This window comes from Scardinius erythrophthalmus (assembly GCF_964197995.2).
Source record: "Scardinius erythrophthalmus genome assembly, chromosome: 3".
Classification (NCBI taxonomy): Eukaryota; Metazoa; Chordata; class Actinopteri; order Cypriniformes; family Leuciscidae; genus Scardinius; species Scardinius erythrophthalmus.
Genome location: NC_138223.1, coordinates 43,754,352 through 43,777,334, shown reverse-complemented (window position 1 = coordinate 43,777,334; position 22,983 = coordinate 43,754,352). Strand labels below are relative to the sequence as shown.

The window sequence follows — 22,983 nt, the reverse complement described above, 5'->3', positions numbered from 1 at the left end:
ATGTTGGTAACCAAACAGTTGATGGACCCCATTGACTTCCATATAAAAATACTATGGAAGTCAATGGGGCCCATCATGTGTTTGGTTACCCATATTCTTCAAATCCCCATCTCTTTAAGTTTAATTCACTGACCGGTGTCTATTTATCATATTGGAAATAAATCCAGGTCAAACTAAAGTAAGAATGTTATTGGCTGTATGTGAGCAATAGGAAATCATCCATTCTTTATACCACTTTTCCACCCTGTTATTATTTTGTCCACCCTGTTAAGCTTCTTTTTTTTTTTTTTTTTTACAATAATTTAATAAAATCAGCAAAAAAACAACTAATAATTTAGTGACAATGAAAATGTACTAGAGTATCAATAATGTAGTACTTTTAAAAAGTATCTGTCCCTAACAGGGTGGACATTTTTGATCCTCCATTTCATTTATTTTGTTGAATAAATGGTTCAATTGATTTACCCGCGAGCTTGACCAGAATATTTTTTCAAATGTTTTGCATCACCCTATCATGACTATAGACGACAAACTTGAGTTTGATTTGCTAATTTTTATGATGGACAAAAGGCACCAAATACCAGGAATGACCCCCAAAAAAAGACAGATATCTCTGACAGCATTGCATTGTGGGATACAATGTCCAGTGCAGTGTAGACAGCTTAATTTGCATAATATACAGAATTCACTGCATACATGCTAATGAGGAAAAAGAGATTTATTTTAATCTCAATGGGACCTTCCTGGAAAAATAAAGGGATAAATAATTTAAAAAAAATGCTTTAGGCTGTTAGAAATTCCACAGATATTTTTTTATTGTACTGCATATAACTAAAGTGTGCACTCTATAAACTTTATATTGAATGATCCTATAAACCTATAAATTACAATGAACTCTATCGCAATCAAAACTTTATTCCATTTTGCTGTTATTAAATCAATGACCACACAAGAACATACAAAGACAGATGAAGAGATGGTTTTGAACACGGTAACAAACACGCTCTTCACTTTGGCTAAAATCTGCTATTCTAGTACACATGACACAAATATTTTCACAGGAACAACCTTCAACAACCTCTTCATTTTTCACATGTGGGAAGGCTGTGATGGAAGTAGAAGACGAGGAAGGGGTGGAGGAATGGGATTGTGCAGTTCTTTAACATAACGAGCTGATCTCGCTCTTACTGCAGCCCCATTTACAGCAGGCGTTGGACAGCCCGACCACCACGTCCCGGCCCTTCCGGTCGGAGCTGCGCAAGGCCTCCAACACTTCCTCTGAGATGAGCGAGCGTGCGGGACGGCTGAACACGGGGCTCTCCTGAGCCTGTCCGGCCCAGGCCAGGGCCTCTGCGTCGGGACGGGGTCTGTGGGACAGTCCGGGGAGGAGGATGGGGTTGGCGGCCCAGCTGTCAGACGCCTCGTCGTCGTGGGTGGAGAGCAGGTCACTGGACAGGTCCCCTGATCCGAGAGCAATGGAGGAAAATATCTCACTGTTAGTTATTTGAGCAAACCTGACCTTCAGTATGTTCAGTACATTCCTCAAATGATGTGTCTTGTTGAGGAGACCTGCTGTTACTTCACTTTAAGTGATCAGACTTGTGATTTTTAAAGCTGATGATTCAATACTATTAAAAAATATATTGTTTAAATGATTACTGCCTTTAGTTATTATGTTGGAATAAATGTAAAAAGGCTTAAAAAACCCAACTTCATGACATTTATACTTGGTTTTAATAAACAGGACTTACATTAATAATATTGTTCATGTAAAAATGCAAACATTTATTTGGTTTCTTTTTTTATGTAATGTTTATTTAACCAGGGAACTGTGACAACATTAAGTGTAACTGGGACATGAATTTACATGTGATTTATTAAAAAATAAAAACATTAAAAACTTTGCCTCCTCATTTCAGAACTCTACTCTTGTATATATGTTATTATTTATAATAATTGTGTGTGTGTGTGTGTGTGTGTGTGTGTGTGTGTGTGTGTGTGTATATATATATATATATATATACATACCATACATACATATGTATGAATATGAATAATACAAATTTAACATTGTGTTAATAATATAATAAATAATCATTTAATTTAAATATTGTTATCAATGTTAATTATTAATGTTAAAAATGATGTTTGTGTTTATTGCTGTAGTATTTCATTATTTAGTTTGATCATATTTAATATTTAGCTCAACTTGATTTGTGGATTTTATGTGATTCAGTTTGTCCTCCAATTCTGTGTGTGTGGTCTTGGTAAACCCTGCATAATAGGATCAAATCAAATGTCACGTGTGCGTGTGTGTGTGTGTGTCCACGAGCATGGCAATATCCGAAATCCTTGTCCTTGTAGGAACATTTTTGAAAATGTAAAAATGCAGAAAGTTTTCTGTGATGTGTAGGTTTATATGTAGCAGTAAAGTACAGTTTGTACAGTATAAAAATCATTATGTCTTTGGAAAGTCCCCATAAAACGTGAAAACACAACGTGTGTGTGTGTGTGTGTGTGTGTGTGTGTGTGTGCGCAAGATATAACTTGCACCATCTATGAAACAAATTGTTGGTTCCTCTAACTGTGTGAATTGTATTAGAATGAGCAAGTAGCCTACATAATAAAAAAATAAAATAAAAAAACAGAACATCTGATTTCTCCATATATCTCACCTGAGACATCCAGAGACCTCCTCCACCGCGAGCCTCCACAGGTGAAGATGACCGCCCGGATGAACTCTCTTCCGCACAGCTTCACTCCGTACATCGGGAGTCCGTCTGTGGCCTGAGCGCCTCCATACAGCAGCGCCACCAACAGGCCGAGTGTGAGAACTGCAGCTTTACACATGAGGAAAATGAGGAGAGAGGAAGAGTTTGAGAAGCTGAAAATGTTGTCCTTCTTGGTTTGAAAGAGGGTCTGGCTCTCTTGTGTCTTTTATAGGGGTTGATGGAGCCTGCGTTGTTTGCGTGTCAGACTGTGATAGTAGGGCAGAGACCTTTAGGAAAACAAAGCCCCGGCCCCGCGCACCTCTGTGGAGGAGATGTCGAATGAAGCGACCTGATCTCATCACTCCTGACCTTTTTGACGCCATACACACCGTCTAATCGCACAAAAGGGCCAACGAATTACGAACTTGATCGTACACACTGGCACAAGCGCTGTACTTTCAGTCAGATACATGTAAATGTCTATTTTAATTATCCTAAATAAAGAAAATCCTGTTTTTATTGCAGCGTTAATGTTTAATACCTAATAATCATGTCCTCACTGTATTTCCAATTTAAATGAATGAATAAAAATCAAAATGGACCATTTAATATTAATTATTTATTCGTACACATCATTATTTTTTTTAGTTAATGTACCTCGTAACCTTTACTCGTGAGGGCGGAACAACCTGTCACTCACATAAGATCAACCAATAGCAAACCACAACCGTCCAAACATCCAATCAATTCCCATGGACAAAATCTGTCACATTCACATTCATTTCAGTTTGTCTTAAGCTGGGTGCACACTGTGTGATTTATAATAGTCCTTTGCAATTGTACGACAGTCTGAACATTATCCTGCCGTTATCCAGCTCCACCTGGGCGAGTGGATCCTCTAGCTCCGTCTCCAACCGCTGATCCTGTCACTCCGCCTCAGCCCATCGCCCTGACTCCGCCGCCTTGGCTCCTCCCTCCCTCGGCTCCACCTGGGACCGTCGGCCTTACAGCTCCACCAGGCTTCCTCGTTCCTCCGGCTCCACCTTAGTCGGATGTCTCCATCCTTGTGCCACGGCACGAGCCTTCCACTATGCTCCATCTCTCCACCCCTTAGGCCCTGTCTGGCTCCACCCTCCCTCCAGCTCCATCATGGCCCTCGGTCTCTCTGGTTACACCTCAGACCTCAGGTGCCCCGGTTCCACCTCGGGAGGTCGTCGCTACTTTTTGTCCCATCAGCTCTTCGTCTGCGCCCAGGTTTCCACCTCCACCTCCATCGGCATCATCTCCATCGGTTGCCCCCCGGGTTTGTCCCATCATGGCTCCTCCCTCCTTCCACTCCTCCATGGACATCCTTCCTGGCTGCGCTCTGGGTCCTCGTATGGCCACTACTCCTATCCATGCCACCCTGGATTCTGCCACCATCTACTCCTCCCTGGATCCTGCCTCTTTCTGCTCTTCTCTGGGTCCTGCCTACATCTTTGTCTCCCTGGTTACTCCCACCATCAGCTCCGCCCTGTTTTCGCCCTTCTTCCCTCCTGACGGTTTCCCGGCCTTCACCAGCCCCTCATCTGTCTTCCTGAACCTCCTTCTCAGTCATGTTACGGCGTGAGGCTCGTGACTTCCGAGAGGGAGCTTTCTCTCACATCCAGTTCAGTTTGTTTTAGTCTCGGTTTACACGACAACGATATGCTTAAAACGGAGAAATATTTCCTTTGTGTTTTTTTCGCGTACAGACGACACCATTGTCAAAATGATCCCCATTCACACGGATCCACCAAAACAACTAAAAACGCTGTATTCTGCTGCAAGGCCATTAGATGGCAATGAAACACTATAGACTGAACACGTAATATGCATGATGTGCATGATGTCATCGTTATCACAGATTTGCGGTTTTGTTTACATTGAGACTGTTTTCAAAAACTTGCACTTTGAAACCTGTTTTCAAAAGTTTGCGTTTTCAGGCACCCAAAACGCTGTTGTCATGTAAATGAATGGCCAAAATTCATAAAAAGTATTCAGTTTTTAGTTGAAAATGGTGTCGTGTAAACAGCCCCTAAGTTTGCTTATTGTTTCCTTTGTTCTCATTTTCCCGCCATTTGTTGGTCACCATGGTTATTGATTTACTAATCACACCTGTTTATAGTCTGTTCATTATCAGAAAATTGAAACCCAGGACTTGTGCACTGATGATTTCCATGATTTCCATTCCATAGAATTTACAAGTAATATCCTCAATACGCAATAAAGAATTAAAGAATAGAAAACGAATGGGGTGCAGGCTGGGTTATCTGACCTCTCCTGACACAAAGAGCCCCGGTGACATTTCAGACAGATAAGAAGAGGATATGGATGTGAGAAAGTGATGGTTATGTCCGAGTGGTTATTTAGAATCAGAAACCGGCTTATAAGCATATCAGCAAAAGCCTGTTTCTTCTTAATCATACAGTCATGAGATAAGAAAGTCTGGAGAATATGATTCAGACACTGGCATTCACAGAGATAACAGCACTTGGATGAGCCTTCAGCAAATGGGCTAATTGGTTGCCTGTCTGACCTCAGTGATAATTTATAGTATTATGATTAATATGCTAATGGACTCACACTGCATGGATTGCTATAATTAAAATAATACGAAATTAGAAATAAAATGAAACATTTGGAGACTTTTATGCTTAAACTGAGAATAATTTGTTTATTCAGGGTACAATATTCGGACACTAGTCTTAATTTCTATCTTGTTTTATGGAAGAAATATGAAAAAGTATATATATTTTTGGACATGTTTCTGTTGATGTGTAGCTTTAAAGTATTTTGGATTATATTTGCTTTGCAAATGGTACGTTAATATAATAATACATACACATATATCAAAGTTCCATGGTGTTGCCATCTGATGTTCAAAAACTGTTTGATATACCGTTTTGTAAGAGTAATGATAATAAATGATTTTGCTCTAATTGTGCACACTATTTCGATACATTTATCATTATATATATATATATATATATATATATATATATATATATATATATATATATATATATATATATATATATATATATATATATATATATATATATATATATATATATATATAGCTGTGTGTGGTTATTAACGTTTATCTTCAGTTTTCGTCAAGACTGTTCAGATTGGGTAACAGTTGACCGTGACATTTGACTGACAGAAATGTGGTCCAATGAATGAACGCAAAGGGGGCGTGTACTTCTTGCGTAATAGAGCAACTCGACTGACAGCAACTGTCAGCGAATGACAATGTAAGTTTGTTATAGGCACTCGCCTTATCCAATAAAGAAGAGAGAAGACCGATTTCCTTGGCGACACGCAGCCAATCGCTGCTAAGCAAGAGGGCGGTGCTTAGACGGGTGGGTAGCAACAGTTGCCCCGGTGAGGACGAGGCGGAGGCGCCATAGTCACGGTAGTCGTGGCGACAAGAACCCAGCAACGAGAATCAACAACAACAATTTGAGGCATTAAGAAAATAAAACTCCGCGCCAAACTAAGATCGTCCAGCAAGAAGCGAAAGGTGAACGCAACAACTTTATTTTAAGCAACCTCCTCTTGTTTTGTGTTGCAAGTGCTGAAGTGTGCCTGACGCGATTTCCTCAGTTATCGCTCCTCAACTCGACCCCGCGCCTCTCGCACGCGCTGGCGGTTGTTATGACGATGTCAAATCTGCTCGAGCGCTACAAAATGGCGGGTGTTGTAACGTGAGAGTGTGTGACTTTTACTTGTTGTTGTTTGTTTATGGTTGGTGACCGTGACGTCAGAAGTGTGTTTAACTAACTGACTTAATGACTGAAACGGGCGAGCAGTTCAGGATCAAATGTCAAAGAGCGACTTTTTACAGTGAATCTGCATTCGGCTGTAATCTTTTTTCGGCGCTCCGTTTATTTAACGCAGATGACGATGAAATGTAGGCGTTCGCTGGATCAAACACTCGTGAATTGTATTTTCAGAGGGTTGAAAACTTTGTAGAGGGAGTCGTCGAACAGCCATATGTGTGCCAGATCAGCTCCAGTGCGGAGGGAGTGGAGGGGGCGTGTCCTGCACAGGGGGCGGGGCGTGGGAAGTTAAAGGGGCGTGATTGACAGATGTCTATCCAGTTGCATTTATACTTTGTTCTCTGGCAGCAATGAACAAATAAGTCATAAATATTAAAACACACACATATATAAATATTATGTAACATAATACAATCTTAAAACAGGTACTATATTGAGGCAAAACCAAGCATGAAGATAACAAATTTATTTATTTCTGTTGTACTTAACAGTACATAACAACATTGACCATATACACATGGACCCTAGTAAGAAAAAAATGGTATATTACACCACATAATGTTTAGACAGATTTATGGTCTGTCCAGTAAGCCTATAACACAAGATTCATCAAAAGTTGACGCTCATGTCAAGTCACCTTTATTTATATAGCACTTTTTACAAAACAGAGGTTGTTTCGAAGAAGCTTTACAGTGATAACAGGAACATAATGCAACAAAGTTTGTATACAGCAGATCTAGAAGAAAATAGTGTCTATAGTCCACCTTAAGTCAGTGATAAATCATTTCTGTTGTAAAAATCAATAGTTATTCATTTCTAGGACATTTTGCATGAAAATTTGTCAGCATATTTGAAAATAGGCTTTGAATATATATGAATGTTAGGTTAAATTCTTGAAGATATGTATGTATACGCGTTGTGATTTCACGCCCTCTTGGTTTTATTTTTATGGCATGATTTTAATAACATGATTTTAATCACATTAATAATGTGAGTGGGTCTTTTTAGTCTGTTTAACACAATGGCTTCCTGACTAATTCTGTCAGGAGCTTCACATCACAAGACAGGGCACGCATGGGCCGCCTGTTGCCTCTAATTTGAGGGAAAATGAGAGTACTGTTAAACAAGTTTAGCCAGCTCAAAACCACAAAGGATTTAGCCTATGTGTGTCTGACAGGGAAAGAGAATGCGGTTAGTTTTAGTCTATAAAAAAAAAAAAAACGAAAGTGTACAACTACATGTACGAAAGTGTGTGTAATGCCATCGAACAGAAAAAAACTACTACTGGAATTTGAGTGAGACAAAATGCTTAACACTTTTCAGCTAAATTGTTGTTGTGATTGTTGATCATAATAAATAAAATATTCTAAATGCATATTATGTTCTGTATTCAGATAACTATTTAGTTAAACCAGAAAAAAAATAATTTTATATAATGAAAATGTGTGTATACATTTAGTACGTGTATACTCATTTAGTATACACGGTTCTATGAATATGCAAATGAGGCCCGCCTCCACTCACTCACTCAGCTCAGAGATCCACTCGTTGACGATCACACGTTGATCTGATTGGTTACAAGGTAGTTTGTGACGTCAGAAACACCAGTGTGTTTGAGACTGTCTTTGTTTCACTGCAGTTTTAAGGAGAAAATACTCATCAATGGTGTCGACTTATGAATTTACTGGATGAATCAGCATTTTTTAATTTACCACTGCATGAAAAAACAATAGTTTTGCCTGAAGTGTTCTTCCATAAGGAAACAAATGAAATATCCTCCAGGGCAATACTGTCTATAATTAAAGCAGTCCAAATCTGTTAACTTCCTGCATGGCTTAATCTGTGTTTTTCATTTCTATTTGCAGAGGGATTTTCATCTGTTGTCGTCATGGCAACTTCAGGCTACACTGCCGAGGATCTTCAACCCTCCCAGTCGCAAGGGGGCAACGTCACATCGACCCAGCAGAAAGCCACTTCCACCACCGGCACGTCTCAGTTCCTGTCCGACATGCAGAGCTCGCCGGGGTCCGCTCCATCACAGACGGGGTCTATCATAAGAGCACAGGCCACGCCCTTGGTCATTCAGAAGAAAGCAGTCTTGGCCACGCCCCCTCAGGGACCGCAGTACGTCACAGGAGAGATACAAAGCCCCGCCTCCCAGACCGGAAACGGCCAGAGCGCCCAGTACATAGTGGTGACCGTTACTGGTGGTGAGCACATGCACTTCACTAGATACATGTAGACTTAACTTTCCATGTCACGCTTAGTTGGGATTGAGCCTGTGAACAGACCATTACAGCGGCACTAGTTTACATGCATTGCGTGTACAAAAGTGTGTGTAATGCGATCTAACAGACACCTGACACTTTCTAGGTCTCTCCCTGAATAGAAAGACCTCAAAATAAATCTCCACACATGTGCCTGTGCTTTTAATTTAACACACACAGACGCACATACACATGCTTTTTCTGATGACTGAACATTCTGACGCTCTAATTGGCAGCCGTTATGACAGCACTGCCTACTCAGCGGCCTGGAGTAGTGTGTGTGGATGGACGTCCTGTCGCAGCAGCTTTAGTGACGAACATTGAGTTTAAATGGTGAAAGAAGTACGGCACTGTGAGGCCTGATAGATTATAGATAGTGGCCACAGAAACCTCAAATGAAATATTTATGATGTTACAAAAAATTATGTTTCAAATAAATCCTAAAGATTGTTTCAAAAGAATCCTAAAAAAAAATGCATCACAGTTTCCACAAAAATATTAACTGTTTTCAATATTGATAATAATCAGAAGTGTTTCTTGAGCATCAAATCATCATATTAGAGTGATTTCTGAAGGATCATGTGACACTGAAGACTGGAGTAATGATGCTGAAAATTCAGCTTTGATCACAGGAATAAATTACATTTGACAATATATTCATATTAGAAAACAGTTATTTTAAATTGTAATAATATTTCACAATATTACTGTTTTTACTGTATTTTTTATCAAATAAATGCAGTGAACATGATACTTCTTTCAAAAACATTAACAAATCTTAATTATTCCAAACTTTTGAATGGTAGTGTATATTCAGTAATAATTTGATCAATATATTAAAATGAATAGAAAATAAAATTTACTGTATTTTTATATTTAAATAAGAACCAATATGTATTTATTACTCATTTATTTGTTATAAGATCTCAACATAAATTACATGTCTATGTAAAATTCATGCTGACTAAAAAAGTTTCTGTATAAAATGTATAGAAAAAGTTTTTTTTAATGTAAGTATATCATAATATTAATGATATAGCAGATTAACGTGTATTCATTATGAAAGAAAGAGAACGGCAAAACACCTGTAGAAAAGCTGTAGTTGAAAGCTGATCACGTGAAGGATGGCGATATCAGAGAATAATTTAATCGAGCAGAGAGAGAGATAAACTGAAGGATACAGGAAAAAACAGAATGAAAATCCAAATAAAAGCCACAGGTAAAGTAAACAATGTATATCCTCATCCTTTCTTTAGCTGGATCTCTCCTCTCTCAATCTGATACCTGTGTTTACCTGAACGAGAGCTTTCTTGCCCCATCTGTGGAGATTAATTGTTCAAGGCCGGCCCGTATGAGCGTGATATATAAAGAGAGATGGCTGGACGTGTCTCTGTGTTCAGATCATGTTTTACAGTAGCTGTCTGTACAGTCTGGATGTGCTGTATCGTAAGTATGAGGGCTTGTTTTGCCAGTTGTTTGTTAACTGCTTCTGTATTGATATTATATTTATATTTCCTCCTGTAGGTTTTGTACCAAGCAAAACACGCATCTTCCCCTTGACACAGTCATCATTTCCTCCTTTCTGAGAGCGGTTTTGTCACGTGTTTCCTTCTCATTTCGTTTTTTGTCTCTTTATCTTTCTCTTCAGTGCGCCTTCCTCTCATTGTGTGTCTCTCTTGCACACACACACACACACACACACACACACACACATACGCCTTTGTAGTAAGATGTGGTGGATGTTAGATTCAGCAGCGTAAAGTGTCCATAGTCTAACTTTTGCTGCATTTTGTTTAGATTATTTTTAACCCAGAATGTTCCTCTAAACTAAACTAGGTTGTTTTGGCTACTGTACCTTTAAGATTCCAATAAGTAAATGACCTCTTATGACTGGGAACCTCTTTACATGTGAAATAAAACAACAATACCATAGACAATTTGCTGAATACTGAATATGTAAACGTGGGCGGTCATATGTTAATAAACTCATCATTCCAGAGACGTAATCATGATGATTTCAGTCACTTTTGCCGTTTTGCATCAAATGTTTGTCTTTCCTCTTGTGCGTCCATTTGAGTTCTTAAAGTTACAGTATGTTTTAATAGAATTGTTTCAATGTACAATCCTGTTTCAGTGATATGATCTCTTTAATATGCAAATGAGCATATTATACAGTAGTTTAATGTTTGTATGACTTGTTTTTTGTCTGTATCTGTGTTCATCTAGAGGGCTCACATCACTCAAATGACTCTGGATCTAGTTCTCCTCCGGCGGGACAGACAGGTGTACCCACACAGGTAGTGCAACAGGTGCAGACAGCACAGGTAATGCACGTACATTTGTGTATATATGGCTTATATACATCAAAGCCGTAATAATCTGGTAAGTCCATAAACTGTTGTGGTCTGTGTCCAGCAGAGGTCAGTTGTTCAGGCCGTAACCAAGAGTCAAAGTGGACAACTGGGGGTCAGTAATCTACACATCACACCTGAGGTACAAACACACACACTTCATAACTGCTAAACATGGGGGCTAGTTTAATGTATTTAAGTGCAAATTTAGATTTGACATCATATAGACATGTTTTGTGATGTTCGCCCTCATATCTGACTCAATTAAATGAAACGATCTGGGCTTCAGATGCAGACAAGAGCTTTTTAAACGTCTGCTGTGACACTGATGTTTGTTTGTGTGTGTAGGTACAGCATGTGTACTCAGGCCAGTTTGTGGAGGGAGACGCCAACTACAACGACACTGCAATGTGAGCATAAACGCACACAGTTCTTGTGGCATATATTCAGCTCTTTACTCCTGAAAACATTTACCTTGTTCTGCATTTCTCTTTCTCTCTTCCCTTTTCAGTCGTTCCAATAGTTACTCGTTCGCAGACCCCTCCCTCTACCCTCAAGCCACGCCCTCTGTCACTTACTATGAGACCTCCTCCACCACCGGCTCCCAGGTCACGTCCCCCGCCACCACTCAGGCTGTGTCTGTGTCGTCCGGGGCGGGCACAGGGGTGGTGTCCATGTTCTCAGAGGGCAGTTCGGGGATCACCGTGGTGACTGGCGGGGCTTCGTCAGAAGTGGGCGGGGCAGGAGGCGTGGCCACCGGCGGAGGGGTCGGGAGTTACGTGATTCAGGGCGGGTACATGCTCGGCGGAGGGAACCAGAATTTCTCACACAACACACGTGCTTCGCCTGCAACTGTGAGTATGTTTGTGTTCATTGGTGGTACGGGAATTGATGAGGCTTCGGATTCTCACCCAACGTTTTGCATCATCCACCACACTTTTGTTGACAATGAAACATGGATATCTGCTTGACTTTTGACAGCTCAAGGGTTTTTTTTGTTAGAATTGCAAATCAAACCTCACATTTTTGTATTCTCACAAGTTTTTGGCAAAAGGGAACATCACAGCCCATTTTCTCTGTTTCCTCTAGTCTTGTAGCACTGATTTCAAAAACATTTTCACCTTCCTGCTGCATAAACAGCCAAGATTTATTAAAGGGTTACTTCAGGATTTAGCATTAAGCTTTGTATTAGTAGAAAACCTGTAGTATTTTCGAATTACCATGCTTTCCCCCCTCATATCCCCCTGAGAGGAGAGATTTATGTATTTTTTGTCTGGAAAAAATCCTCCGATGACGCAAAAATCGTCATTTTGCGTCATCGGAGGATTTTCTGTCCAGAGGCTAAAGACTACAGCCAGTAGATGGCGTTGTTCCGCATGTTTTCAACCCGCCCATACAGGGTGGGATCTCACTCACAGAATGTACACAGTGTCAGCCGTCTTTCTTTGGAAGCTAAGCTAGCATGCTCTTGTTCTGTGGAGAAAGCTGAATAATAGGAGAAAGCTGAGTAAGTAGGGATTACCATCTTCCTTTTCCGGGACTTGTCTGGCGGGCGAGACTGTTAAAAATGTCCGGGATTCAGCTTTTGCGTTCTGCGGTCGCCATTCATTGTTTACATGCACACCTCTCGTTTCAATCTAACTGAATTCATTCCGATCGGTGAATCTGACTGTAGTGTTTACATGAACGCTAAACAAGTGATCGGTTGATGTGCGTTTTACCATTGCTAAGAAAATTTCCGCTCCTCCGTGAGAGATGCGAGACCCGGCGCGTCTCAGTAATGACACAACCGGCCTCGCGCCGTTCTCCCGCGGCCGTCAGCCTCGTCCTGCTCGCCACAGTAAACATAATGAATGAATGGCGACTGTAGAACGCAAAAGCCGAATCCCGGACATTTTTGGTCTCTAAATCCCTGGCAAACTCATCACTTACTTGGCTAGCCTTGTTGTTTTCAACTGTGCTCTCTAACCGGTAGGCGTGGCCTCCTAAGGCAGCGAAGCAAGTGCATTCTGGGAGTTGTTGTCTTTCATCCACATAAGCCAAAAATACATTTTCTGGCTTTTCTCAGTCTAGAAAGCTCCAAATTCAAAAATTTCTCCACATTTCTTCTACTTAAATGACCTATTTTAAATACACATTCATCTTCCCAGAGGTGAAGTATTCCTTTAAAGCCCCATCTTGTCAGCCTTTAACCGTTTAACATCTGCTGTCTGTCTTCAGGTGCAGTGGCTGATGGATAACTACGAGACAGCTGAGGGTGTAAGTCTTCCTCGCTGTACTCTCTACTGTCATTACCTCCTGCACTGCCAGCAGACCAAGCTAGAACCCGTGAACGCCGCCTCCTTTGGAAAACTCATCCGCTCCGTGTTCATGGGCCTCAGAACCAGACGTCTCGGCACCAGGTACAATCACACTGTCCAGACCAGGTGTGGTGCAATAAAGCTTCAAGCAACGACACGACAAGCAACGTATTGCTTTATTTCTATATTCATTGTACTAGGTAGCTCTGCCCACAGTCAAATTTCATTGAAATGAAATGTCCAGACTTTTCTTTTTTTATTTAGTAACAAGACTAAAAATAAATTTACGATGGAAAAATATTGGTAGCACTTTGTTTTAAGCTGACGTATTTACACATTAGTACATGTACTTACTATAGTAATAACAGTAAATTATGCATAATTAAAAGTAACTAACGCTAAACCAAACCGTAACTATAAATCTATAGCAAGTACATGTAGTTAATTAATATTACTTAGTACTTATTTGAGTAAGTACAATGTCACCTTAAAATAAAGTGTAACCAAAATATTTAACAAAAAACGTATTTTTACTTCAGCAAGTTGCTAAGTTAACATTTCTCATTTTCGTTTAGTTTAACTTGAAGGACTAAAATAACTAAAACTAATAAATAAACACTATATAGAATTATTTAAAAAAGCCAAAATAAGCAACAAAATTTAAAAGGGGACCTATTATGCTAAATTCACTTTTATATTGTTTTGAACATTTTCATGTGTCCGCAGTGTGTGAACACAATCACCCTATTGTAAAAATCTGAAACAGTATCTCAAAATGAGCCGTTCAGGTTTGTGCTCCAATGTGACGTCACATGGTAACAGGCTCTGGAGCTATGAAGCTATGAAGGCTCCGCCCTCTTCTGGATGAGGGCGCGGGGAGCGTCAGCTCATTTGCATTTGAAATGGGCATTTACAACATGGTATAATAAATGATCTGTGTGGTATTTTGAGCTGAAATTTCACAGACACATTCTGGGGACAGCAGAGACTTATATTAAATTTTGTAAAAAGGGGCATAATAGTTTAACTAAGATTAATGTGAAAACAGAAAATATAAAAAGTAATTTAAAATAATTTACAAATATTAATATTATCAAAATATATTAACAAAAACTATATAGTATATCAGTGATACTAAAATAACACTGGGTATAACAGGCTAATAAAGTGTGTGTGTGTGTGTGTGTGTGTGTGTGTGTGTGTGTGTGTGTGTGTGTGTGTGTGTGTGTGTGTGTGTGTGTGTGTGTGTGTGTGTGTGTGTGTGTGTGTGCGTGCGTGTGTGTGTGTGTGTATTTCAGAGGGAACTCGAAGTACCATTACTATGGCCTCCGAATCAAGAGCAACTCCCCCCTGCACAGACTGGTAGAGGACCAGCAACACCTGGCCATGAGACAACAGCCGTACTCGCAGAAACCCAGGTGTGTGTGTGTCTACAGTTTGTGTTGATGATCACTTGCTTTTGTAAGTTTGATTGACAGCCCTCGTCTCTTTATAAAGAATAAAGCCTGTGCAGAAGGTGGAGGGACTGACCAATGGAATGGGCCTGGGGGTGGGGCATCAACAAGGGGCGGGGCTATCCGACATCAGCGCCCAGGTTCACCAGTATCAGCAGTTTTTGGGTAGGACAAACATCTGTCTCTATACAGGTTATTGTAAAATGGAAATGTAGGAGCAGCTCTCTCTTCCGGACACAATCATATTCTACAGGAAATGACATCAACTGTTTGAATGTGTGTGTCTCAGATGCGTCTCGCAGTCTGCCGGAGTTCCCTGTGATCGAGGATGAGGATAAATTTCTGCCGGACGGACTCCTTCCTCAACACATACACACATATCAGCTGATCTACAGAGAGCACTGCGAGGTGAGTGTGTGTGTGCGCTCAGTTACATGTGTTTTTATTGTAGTGTTTTGGTGAATAATGTGTGTGTTTGTTTGTAGGCGATTCTGGACGTGATGGTAAACCTGCAGTTCCCTCTTGTAGAGACGCTGTGGAAGAGCTTCTGGAGGTTCAGTGAAGGACAAACCAGCGACACGAACACACTTGACCTGTGAGAGCTGCTCACACACACACATGTATTGACTTCTCATACAGTCACAGGCGTTGTGATGTGTGTCTCACTGATGTCTCTCTCTGTCTCTACAGTCATGATGAATCAGAGAAGCGTTTGCCCAAGTCAGTTCTGGTTCTGTTGTGTAAATATGAGCCCGTCCTCCACTGGACCCGCGAATGCGACAACTTGCTGTACCAAAGCCTAGTGGAAATCCTCATCCCTGATGTCCTGAGACCCATCCCCAGTGAGTAACACAACTCTACACAAGCTCTATATAAACTCCATCCCACTGAGTTACAAAACTCTACACACTGCTATGCACACTCACCATTACCATGGTCTGTGAGATACACAACCCTACGTAACCCAAGCCAAACTCTCTATCAACAAGTTCTGCACAATTTCAAACAAACATCCACAGTAAGTCACACAATTCTATAAGACATAATTCTACATGACTCCATTCAGACTTCATATAAACAACATCCTCTGTAAGTTACAACACTATACAAACTCTATCAACTCCAACCACGGTAAGTTGCACAAGTCTATAAGACACAACCCTATAAAGGCTTACACAACTCCATGTAAACAATATCCGTAGTGAGTTACTAAACTCTACAGAAACTATATAAACACATTCCAGTTAGTTACAAAACTCTGTATAACTCTATACAAAATATATATAATCACCATCCTCTGTGAGATACACAACCCTACATAACGCAATACAAACTATATCAACTCTAGTCCCAATGAATTACAAAACTCTACAAACTCCAAACAAACTTACTGTAAACACCATTCCAGTGAATTACAACTCTACACAAACTATATCAACTCAATCCACAGTAAATTACAGAATTCTTTAAGACACAACCCTTTGAAACCTTACACAACTCCATACAAACCTCATCCCTAGTAAGTTGCACAAACTCTATAAAAAAATTTTAGTCCCAAAGAGTTACAAAACTATATTCACAGCTACCGAAACTCTATACAAGCTACACAACTTTACATACACTATACAACTTGATATGAAGATATTATCAGTGAAATGTACAATTCCAAAACTCTTCACAATTCGATATAACTACCCTATTCAACAGAACTCAGTACAGCTTGACCTTATCAACACTTTCTTATCATAAAAGTCATCTTGTTGCAGCAAATGACCATGAAAATAAATAAAAATTGTACTTTGGATGCAGAATTTGAGGTCTCGTTATCTTTATTTTGACTCTGTCTTTCTCTCTGTTCCTGTAGGTGCCTTAACTCAAGCCATCCGTAACTTTGCTAAGAATCTGGAGAACTGGCTCACCAACGCCATGATCAGCATCCCGGAGGAGATGGTCCGCATCAAGGTCTGACACGCACACAGATGTTCCTCTGACTCGCCTCTGTCCTCGGTGTGGTCATGCTAACGGTGTGTGTTGTTTTGTGTAGGTGGTGTGTGCGGGAGCGTTCGCTCAGACTCTGCGGCGCTACACGTCTCTCAATCATCTGGCTCAGGCGGCCCGCGCCGTCCTGCAGAACACGGCTCAGATCACACAGATGCTCAGCGACCTCAACCGCGTCGACTTCACCAACGTACAGGTAACACAGCTCGCTCTGTTCATGGCACATCCTCAGATCTCCCTGCAGTTCTTAAAGGGATAGTTCACCTAAAACTCAACCTCAAGTCATCCTAGGTGTATATGACATTCTTCTTCTTCTTGAATGTCATATACACCTATGGCTTGAGGGTGAGTAAATCATGGGGTAATTTTCATTTTTGGGTGAACTATCCCTTTAATCTCTGTGTGTGTGTGTGTGTGTGTGTGTGTGTTTAGGAGCAGGCCTCGTGGGTGTGTGGCTGTGAAGATGGCATGGTCCAGCGGCTGGAGCAGGACTTTAAAATCACCCTGCAGCAGCAGAACTCTCTGGAGCAGTGGGCGGCATGGCTGGATGGGGTGGTTTCACAGGTCCTGAAGCCGTACACCGACAGCCAGACCTTACCCAAAGAGGCCAAACTCTTCCTGCTCAAATGGAGCTTCTACAGGTGAGAGAACTGCTTGCTGATCAGTGAACACTAGGGATGTAACGATACCCTCACGTTTCGATACATTTCACGATACTGAACTCACGATACGATATTATTGCGATACTCCAAGACATAATGGTAAAAGGTTAACCTAAAATGTCCTGTTGAATAAAATGCTAATTTTGGAATTACATTGAAAATGAATAGTCTTGGACTTGGTGCTGGAAACCCTATGCACAGGACAATAGAGACACCAGAATAAAAATATTCATGATTCTGAAGCTGAAGATACTGAATTATTTTAGACTAATATGCTTGCACTCTGTCACTGACTAGATATATTTAAAATAATATAGGCCACTTTTTACTGGTAACATCAGAGATTTAGTATTATCAGGACACACAAATATTCCCCCATTGCATTATTATACATTATATTCAAGATTATATATAGTAGTTTAATGTAGTACTGACACTGAAACTGTGAAAACTTTTTGGATGAACTATACACAATACATTTTGTCACTATCCACGATATTGTTGCACGCTGTTTTCAGTGCTGCAGACATGTGTAACTATACTGGGCAACTCTTAAAGTGACAGTAGCTGCCGTCTCTAATAACACTAATCAAACAACAGAAGACAAAGAGAAAATTCACTCGTTCTTGACTGAATAACTACATTTCTAACGTATATTTTATTTATAAAGTGCAGTGTTATTTTACATTTGATTAGTTTCTGTTCCTTAAATACCTGAAAACATCTTAAAACACTTTATTTCAGTCGTATCTTTGTTCAGTTGTATCTATTTGTTGCGATTGCTAATTTTTTATTTGTTCTTTTTTAATTACTGAGTGTTTACTTGTCTTAAATAATGCTTGACATTTATAATAGTTAGGCTAGTTGTTTTTCTGTGGTATTTTTAAACCACAGGCCTTGTGTAAGTGTTCTTTTCCCTGTTTGTACATGACATTCAGCTACAAATAAATGTTCTGCAATAAGACTAAATGTGAATGATATCTGAGCTGGGTTTTTTTTTTTTTCCTTTTTGGAATCGAAATTAAGAATCAATAAGAATCGGAATCGAGCAGGATTGAAATTCAACGATACTCAACCTTTTGTGTATTGAATTTCTGATTAAACGAGTGAAAAAGCTGATGTCAGCCTCATGCTGTGTGCTTTTAGGGGTCTATAGTTATTATTTTGTGTGTGTTTTGTAGTTCAATGGTGATCAGAGATCTGACCCTGCGCAGCGCAGCCAGTTTCGGCTCGTTTCACCTGATCAGACTGCTGTATGACGAGTACATGTACTACCTGATCGAGCACAGAGTGGCACAGGCCAAAGGAGAGACGCCCATCGCTGTTATGGGAGAGGTACGCATACACACTCACTTGCGTACTGACAAATAGACAGTCATACAGTGATTTAACTTCATTTTTGTTGTTTCAGTTTGCCTGTCTGAACAGAAGTCAGAGGTCAATGGATCCTGATAAAGGTAATTCAGAACAATCAAAATGCCTGACACCTTAGTGGAATGCCTGACACCTTTCTTCATAGCAGGGCTTGACATTAACACACGATTTTAGCAGTGGCGTGTAACGCAGTGACTTTTTTAGCTTTTTTCTACTTTTGCGTATTGATTTATATATATAATATAATAAATACATTTTTCAATTGTAGTCCTTTAAAAAGGCATCTGAAATAATAAACTAAGTGCAATGTAGTGTTGTCAAAAATCTAGATTTTTTTTATACATATTGATACTGAAATATCTGAAACGCTTCCAATACTCATTTCCCACAGAATAGACACATGATACCAGCTGCTCTTTCTCGCTATCTCATCTCTCAGACAGCGAGTTTCACACAAACCCGCCTCTCCTCACTCACTCCTTTCATTTGCTCCAGATGAATATTTTTGCTGTTGAAGCGCTTGAATTTCGGCGAGGAATTGCGCATATTGCGCATAATTTTACTCATTCCCGCAGATTTTTTTGCTCACACCCAAATTGCGGCACATAAAGCCGCTTTTCAGTACTAAAGTGAAGTCTTTTTCGCTGCTTACTGTACACAAAGTCAAATACACACAAAATAATGTCATAATGCCGGTCTTGACGAGTATTCACGTAAACAGTTGAGAAAGAAAACGCATGTGTCACTGTATAATGGATCCGTGCGTCAGGTCTTAAAGTGACAGCAGCCTAATAAACCGCATGCCAAATTATAAGATACTATTAAAAATATCTATATGGCAGTTTTTCCCAATGGTATCGATGTCAAAATTGTGGCCAGTGAAAATGCTGAGTGGCTAGTAACCTTTAACGGAATCAAAATTCACTTCCTCAAAAAAAAAAAATCCTCAAAAAGCCTAAACACTCTCAAATACACAGCCATTCGTATACTGTCCGCCAAGGCATCACTTTACATGTCTTGTGTCGACACGCCCCATGGAAGAGAGGGGTGGGGTGAGCAATTGCTCATTAACATTTAAAGAGACATGCACCGAAACGGGTCGCTGTGAACAGAGCTGTTTTTGAGGAGGTAAAAAGGGTGTTGGTTTACACAACCATTGAGGAATTGTATGTTACAAACTTAACATGAAGACCCTAAAGAATCATACCAACTTGTGGTTAATGGGCATCCGATCCGATGACCCCTTTAAAACCACTAGCCACAGCGGCTGGTGAGCAAAAAAGTTAATGTCAAGCCCTGTTTCTGAGTGAGCTTTCATTTAAATGCAACCACATAGCAATGCTCTAGAACATTCTAGCATCAGGAAATGTCATGTGTCTGAATGTGTTTAGATGAGGAAGAGGACGATGAGACTGATGAGACCGATGAGGATCAGGACATGCCCGTTCCGGACAACTCTGTGGTTCTGGGGGAGGAGTCACTGGAGCCGCCCACAAAACTGGCCAGAACTGAGCTGTTCAACAACACCACTCAGAACTAACACACACACTCATCTATTCTACTTTCACATCCACAGTCATTGCTTTCAGAGTCAGTTTTGGATCTAAATCCAGTCTTCAGTTTTGCCGAATTGTTTGAGGAAGTTCAGCTCATTTACTGTACAACACAATGAGAGAGTGATCATGTGAGTTTCCTAAGGTGCATAAGATCCCAGGGCTGCTATATGAGCTGACGAAGCATTTCTAGAGAACGGTAACATCCACATGCCTTAATTAAGCGCACATACACACACACACACACACACACATTTTCATTGCCTTCATTTTCTCAATCAAAGCTGCCATGTGTCTTTACTCTAAAAGAAACAGTTCATCCAAAAATGTAAGTGTTCAATTAAAGTCTTTAAGAAAAAACTCATACGGGACGGGTTTGGAATGATATGAGTGAGTAAACATGATTTTTGTGTGAACTGTTCCTTTAAGAGTCCAGTCCATGCTGCCATTTAAATCATCCTTTGCCAAAGCCAATCACACCTTACCTAGACCCGTTCCTCATTAATATTCATGAGTGTAGTCACTGAAGACCGAATAGATTTTGCATTTCACGGCTGTAACGAAACATGTCCTTCCATGCTTTCGACTTTTTTTCCTTATTTTTTTTTTATATATATATATATTAATGAAAATATATACAATTGTTGTGTTTTAATCGGATGTCTAATTTTGATGCTTTTTGATTCGGTCGGATTGTTTGATGCTAATGGATCAAATGTGCCTTGAGAGGATTATTCAATCTAGAGATCCATAAACGTATAAATAAACGTCAAAAACAATCATGAACGATGTTTTACATTTTTCAGGCTGAAATCTGATCAGGCCTCGTTCATAAGACATGAGCAGAGTTAGTTTAGTTGTGTTCGATCGTTTGCTGAACAGTTTTCACACAATTATCATGTTCAGTTCAATGCAAAAATGTACATTTCCCATAAGTTTCATGAATGAGGCTCAATGTCTGTTTAATCATTGACCACTACAATGAATTAAAAGAATCATGTGTTCATAATGGGATTCATTTCATCTGTCAGTGTTCTTCATGTCACACTAATCATTCATTTCACATTCACACAATTGTAGCCGAGCACAAATGATTCATTCACAAACACACTGGACACTTTTATTAGCAAAACTGTGTAGTGATTGGACGCTATCTAATTAAGGCAAGTTCACACCTATAACGATAACTATAACGATATTTGCATTCACACCAACGGACGACATCGTTGTTTATTACAAGCGCGCGCTGCAGTTTTGTCGTCTGTCGCTTTAAATGCTCGAGCTCGTTAAAGCAGGACGGATTCTGATTGGCTGTCAGTGTTTTTATCGTTCATCAGCTGGGAACAAAAAATCGTTCTGAAAGTGATTGTCATAGTTGTGGTGTGGACAATGTTTAGAGTCAAATTTAATAAGCGAAATGATTCTGCTGCAGTTTTAATGCCACAGACATGATGGTTAAACGCTTAATGAATAAAATAATAGATATGCTTGATGATTATGAATGCACACGTAACAGAGTTTAGCACAGGTTTATATTGTTTTTGAATATATATATATATACACACACACCTATATATCAGTGTTTCTTTAATTGTACTATATGCAAATTGTATGGATTTAGCTGTATGAAATGATTCCAGTGTTTGATTATACTAATGTATGATGTAGTTTTATTATCATGTACTGTTGAAACCATAATGGCCTTATTTGAAGTGTAACTGTAGCAGAAATTGATGTAAAAATCTGTATTATTGTGCCTCAAAGTTCAGTGTCCCTTTAAAAAAAAAGCTTTTAAGAAAATTCTTGCATTGAGATGTGATGTATTTGTTACATTTATTTTCAGTGTTATTGTTACCTAAACTATTTAAAATAATAATAATCATTATCAGTAATTGAAATAAAGCTGAAATAAAATGAAATATTAGATGAAAACCGTAGCAACTAACTAAAAAAGTGACTAAACCGGAAATTAAGCTAGATAGAAATATTAAAGAAACTAATCTAAATTAAAAAAATGACTCAAATAAAACTTATAAAAAAAGCTAATTCAAAATATGAATAAATATTATATATAGTATATAAATAATATTAAAATAGCACTGCTTAGTTTGATGCAATGAAAGTCATAAAACCCCATGAAGTATTCAAGGAATATTTAATTTTATCAAAAATAAAGTAAAACAATGTTGCGTAAAAACAATATTCTCATCCAGTCCAGCTGTGAGGCCACGACCACTATTAAAAAAAAAAGTGTAGGAGGGTTCGACAGCTTCTGATTGGCTGATGACACGGTGTCTGAACGATGTAAACAACTGCATCCTGAAACAAACAAAACAAAGTAACAAAGCAGCTTCTCTTCTCTGCTGTATCTTTCCGCCCACCAAAACGTCCTGGTGCACTTTCCAAACACAACATCAAACATCAGAACAAGTGTGTGTGTGTGGGCAAAGTGTGCAGGTTTAACAGAGACAGACATTAGTTCTTCAGCAGTGTTTTGCGTCTGAATG

General features: G+C 39.5%; 3 protein-coding genes across 4 annotated transcripts in view; 1 reads left to right on the top strand and 2 right to left on the bottom strand.

Moving 5' to 3' along the window:
* Nucleotides 1-793: 793 nt before the first annotated feature.
* Nucleotides 794-3,057, bottom strand: rln3b (relaxin 3b). Its single transcript, XM_081361072.1, has 2 exons — nucleotides 2,676-3,057; nucleotides 794-1,461 (listed from the first exon to the last, which is right to left on the bottom strand). Exons 1-2 carry the CDS (start codon nucleotides 2,848-2,850, stop codon nucleotides 1,160-1,162), a joined length of 477 nt encoding a protein of 158 aa, XP_081217198.1. The 5' UTR covers nucleotides 2,851-3,057; the 3' UTR covers nucleotides 794-1,159.
* Nucleotides 3,058-6,048: 2,991 nt separating this feature from the next.
* On the top strand, nucleotides 6,049-21,493 carry rfx1b (regulatory factor X, 1b (influences HLA class II expression)). Of its 2 annotated transcripts, none has more exons than XM_081362019.1 (18): nucleotides 6,049-6,258; nucleotides 8,383-8,727; nucleotides 11,011-11,108; nucleotides 11,203-11,277; nucleotides 11,484-11,545; nucleotides 11,647-11,989; nucleotides 13,356-13,537; nucleotides 14,734-14,853; nucleotides 14,933-15,054; nucleotides 15,179-15,297; nucleotides 15,375-15,484; nucleotides 15,580-15,731; nucleotides 16,754-16,851; nucleotides 16,934-17,083; nucleotides 17,320-17,528; nucleotides 18,731-18,884; nucleotides 18,961-19,006; nucleotides 20,315-21,493. In XM_081362019.1, exons 2-18 carry the CDS (start codon nucleotides 8,406-8,408, stop codon nucleotides 20,461-20,463), a joined length of 2,511 nt encoding a protein of 836 aa, XP_081218145.1. In that variant the 5' UTR covers nucleotides 6,049-6,258; nucleotides 8,383-8,405; the 3' UTR covers nucleotides 20,464-21,493. The 2 variants fall into 2 exon arrangements, with proteins under 2 accessions (XP_081218145.1, XP_081218144.1); XM_081362018.1 differs by having other exon boundaries at nucleotides 6,070-6,258; nucleotides 11,200-11,277.
* A 1,120-nt stretch (nucleotides 21,494-22,613) lies between these two features.
* dcaf15 (DDB1 and CUL4 associated factor 15) overlaps nucleotides 22,614-22,983 on the bottom strand; it is an 18,828-nt gene continuing 18,458 nt past the window's right edge. Inside the window, exon 13 of the mRNA XM_081360354.1 lies at nucleotides 22,614-22,983. This exon is cut by the window's right edge and continues 249 nt beyond it. The gene's annotated coding sequence lies outside the window, so the exon portion shown is untranslated.

What these genes read in the sequence shown, in the direction of transcription:
- rln3b (XM_081361072.1), bottom strand. Translation starts at nt 2,850, where the DNA reads ATGTGTAAAGCTGCAGTTCTCACACTCGGCCTGTTGGTGGCGCTGCTG. An exon ending in GAGGTCTCTGGATGTCTCAG is followed by an intron (nt 1,462 to 2,675) that starts GTGAGATATATG and finishes CTCTCGGATCAG; the next exon opens with GGGACCTGTCCAGTGACCTG.
- rfx1b (XM_081362018.1), top strand. Translation starts at nt 8,406, where the DNA reads ATGGCAACTTCAGGCTACACTGCCGAGGATCTTCAACCCTCCCAGTCG. An exon ending in ACCAGACGTCTCGGCACCAG is followed by an intron (nt 13,538 to 14,733) that starts GTACAATCACAC and finishes TGTGTATTTCAG; the next exon opens with AGGGAACTCGAAGTACCATT. An exon ending in CCATCGCTGTTATGGGAGAG is followed by an intron (nt 18,885 to 18,960) that starts GTACGCATACAC and finishes TTGTTGTTTCAG; the next exon opens with TTTGCCTGTCTGAACAGAAG.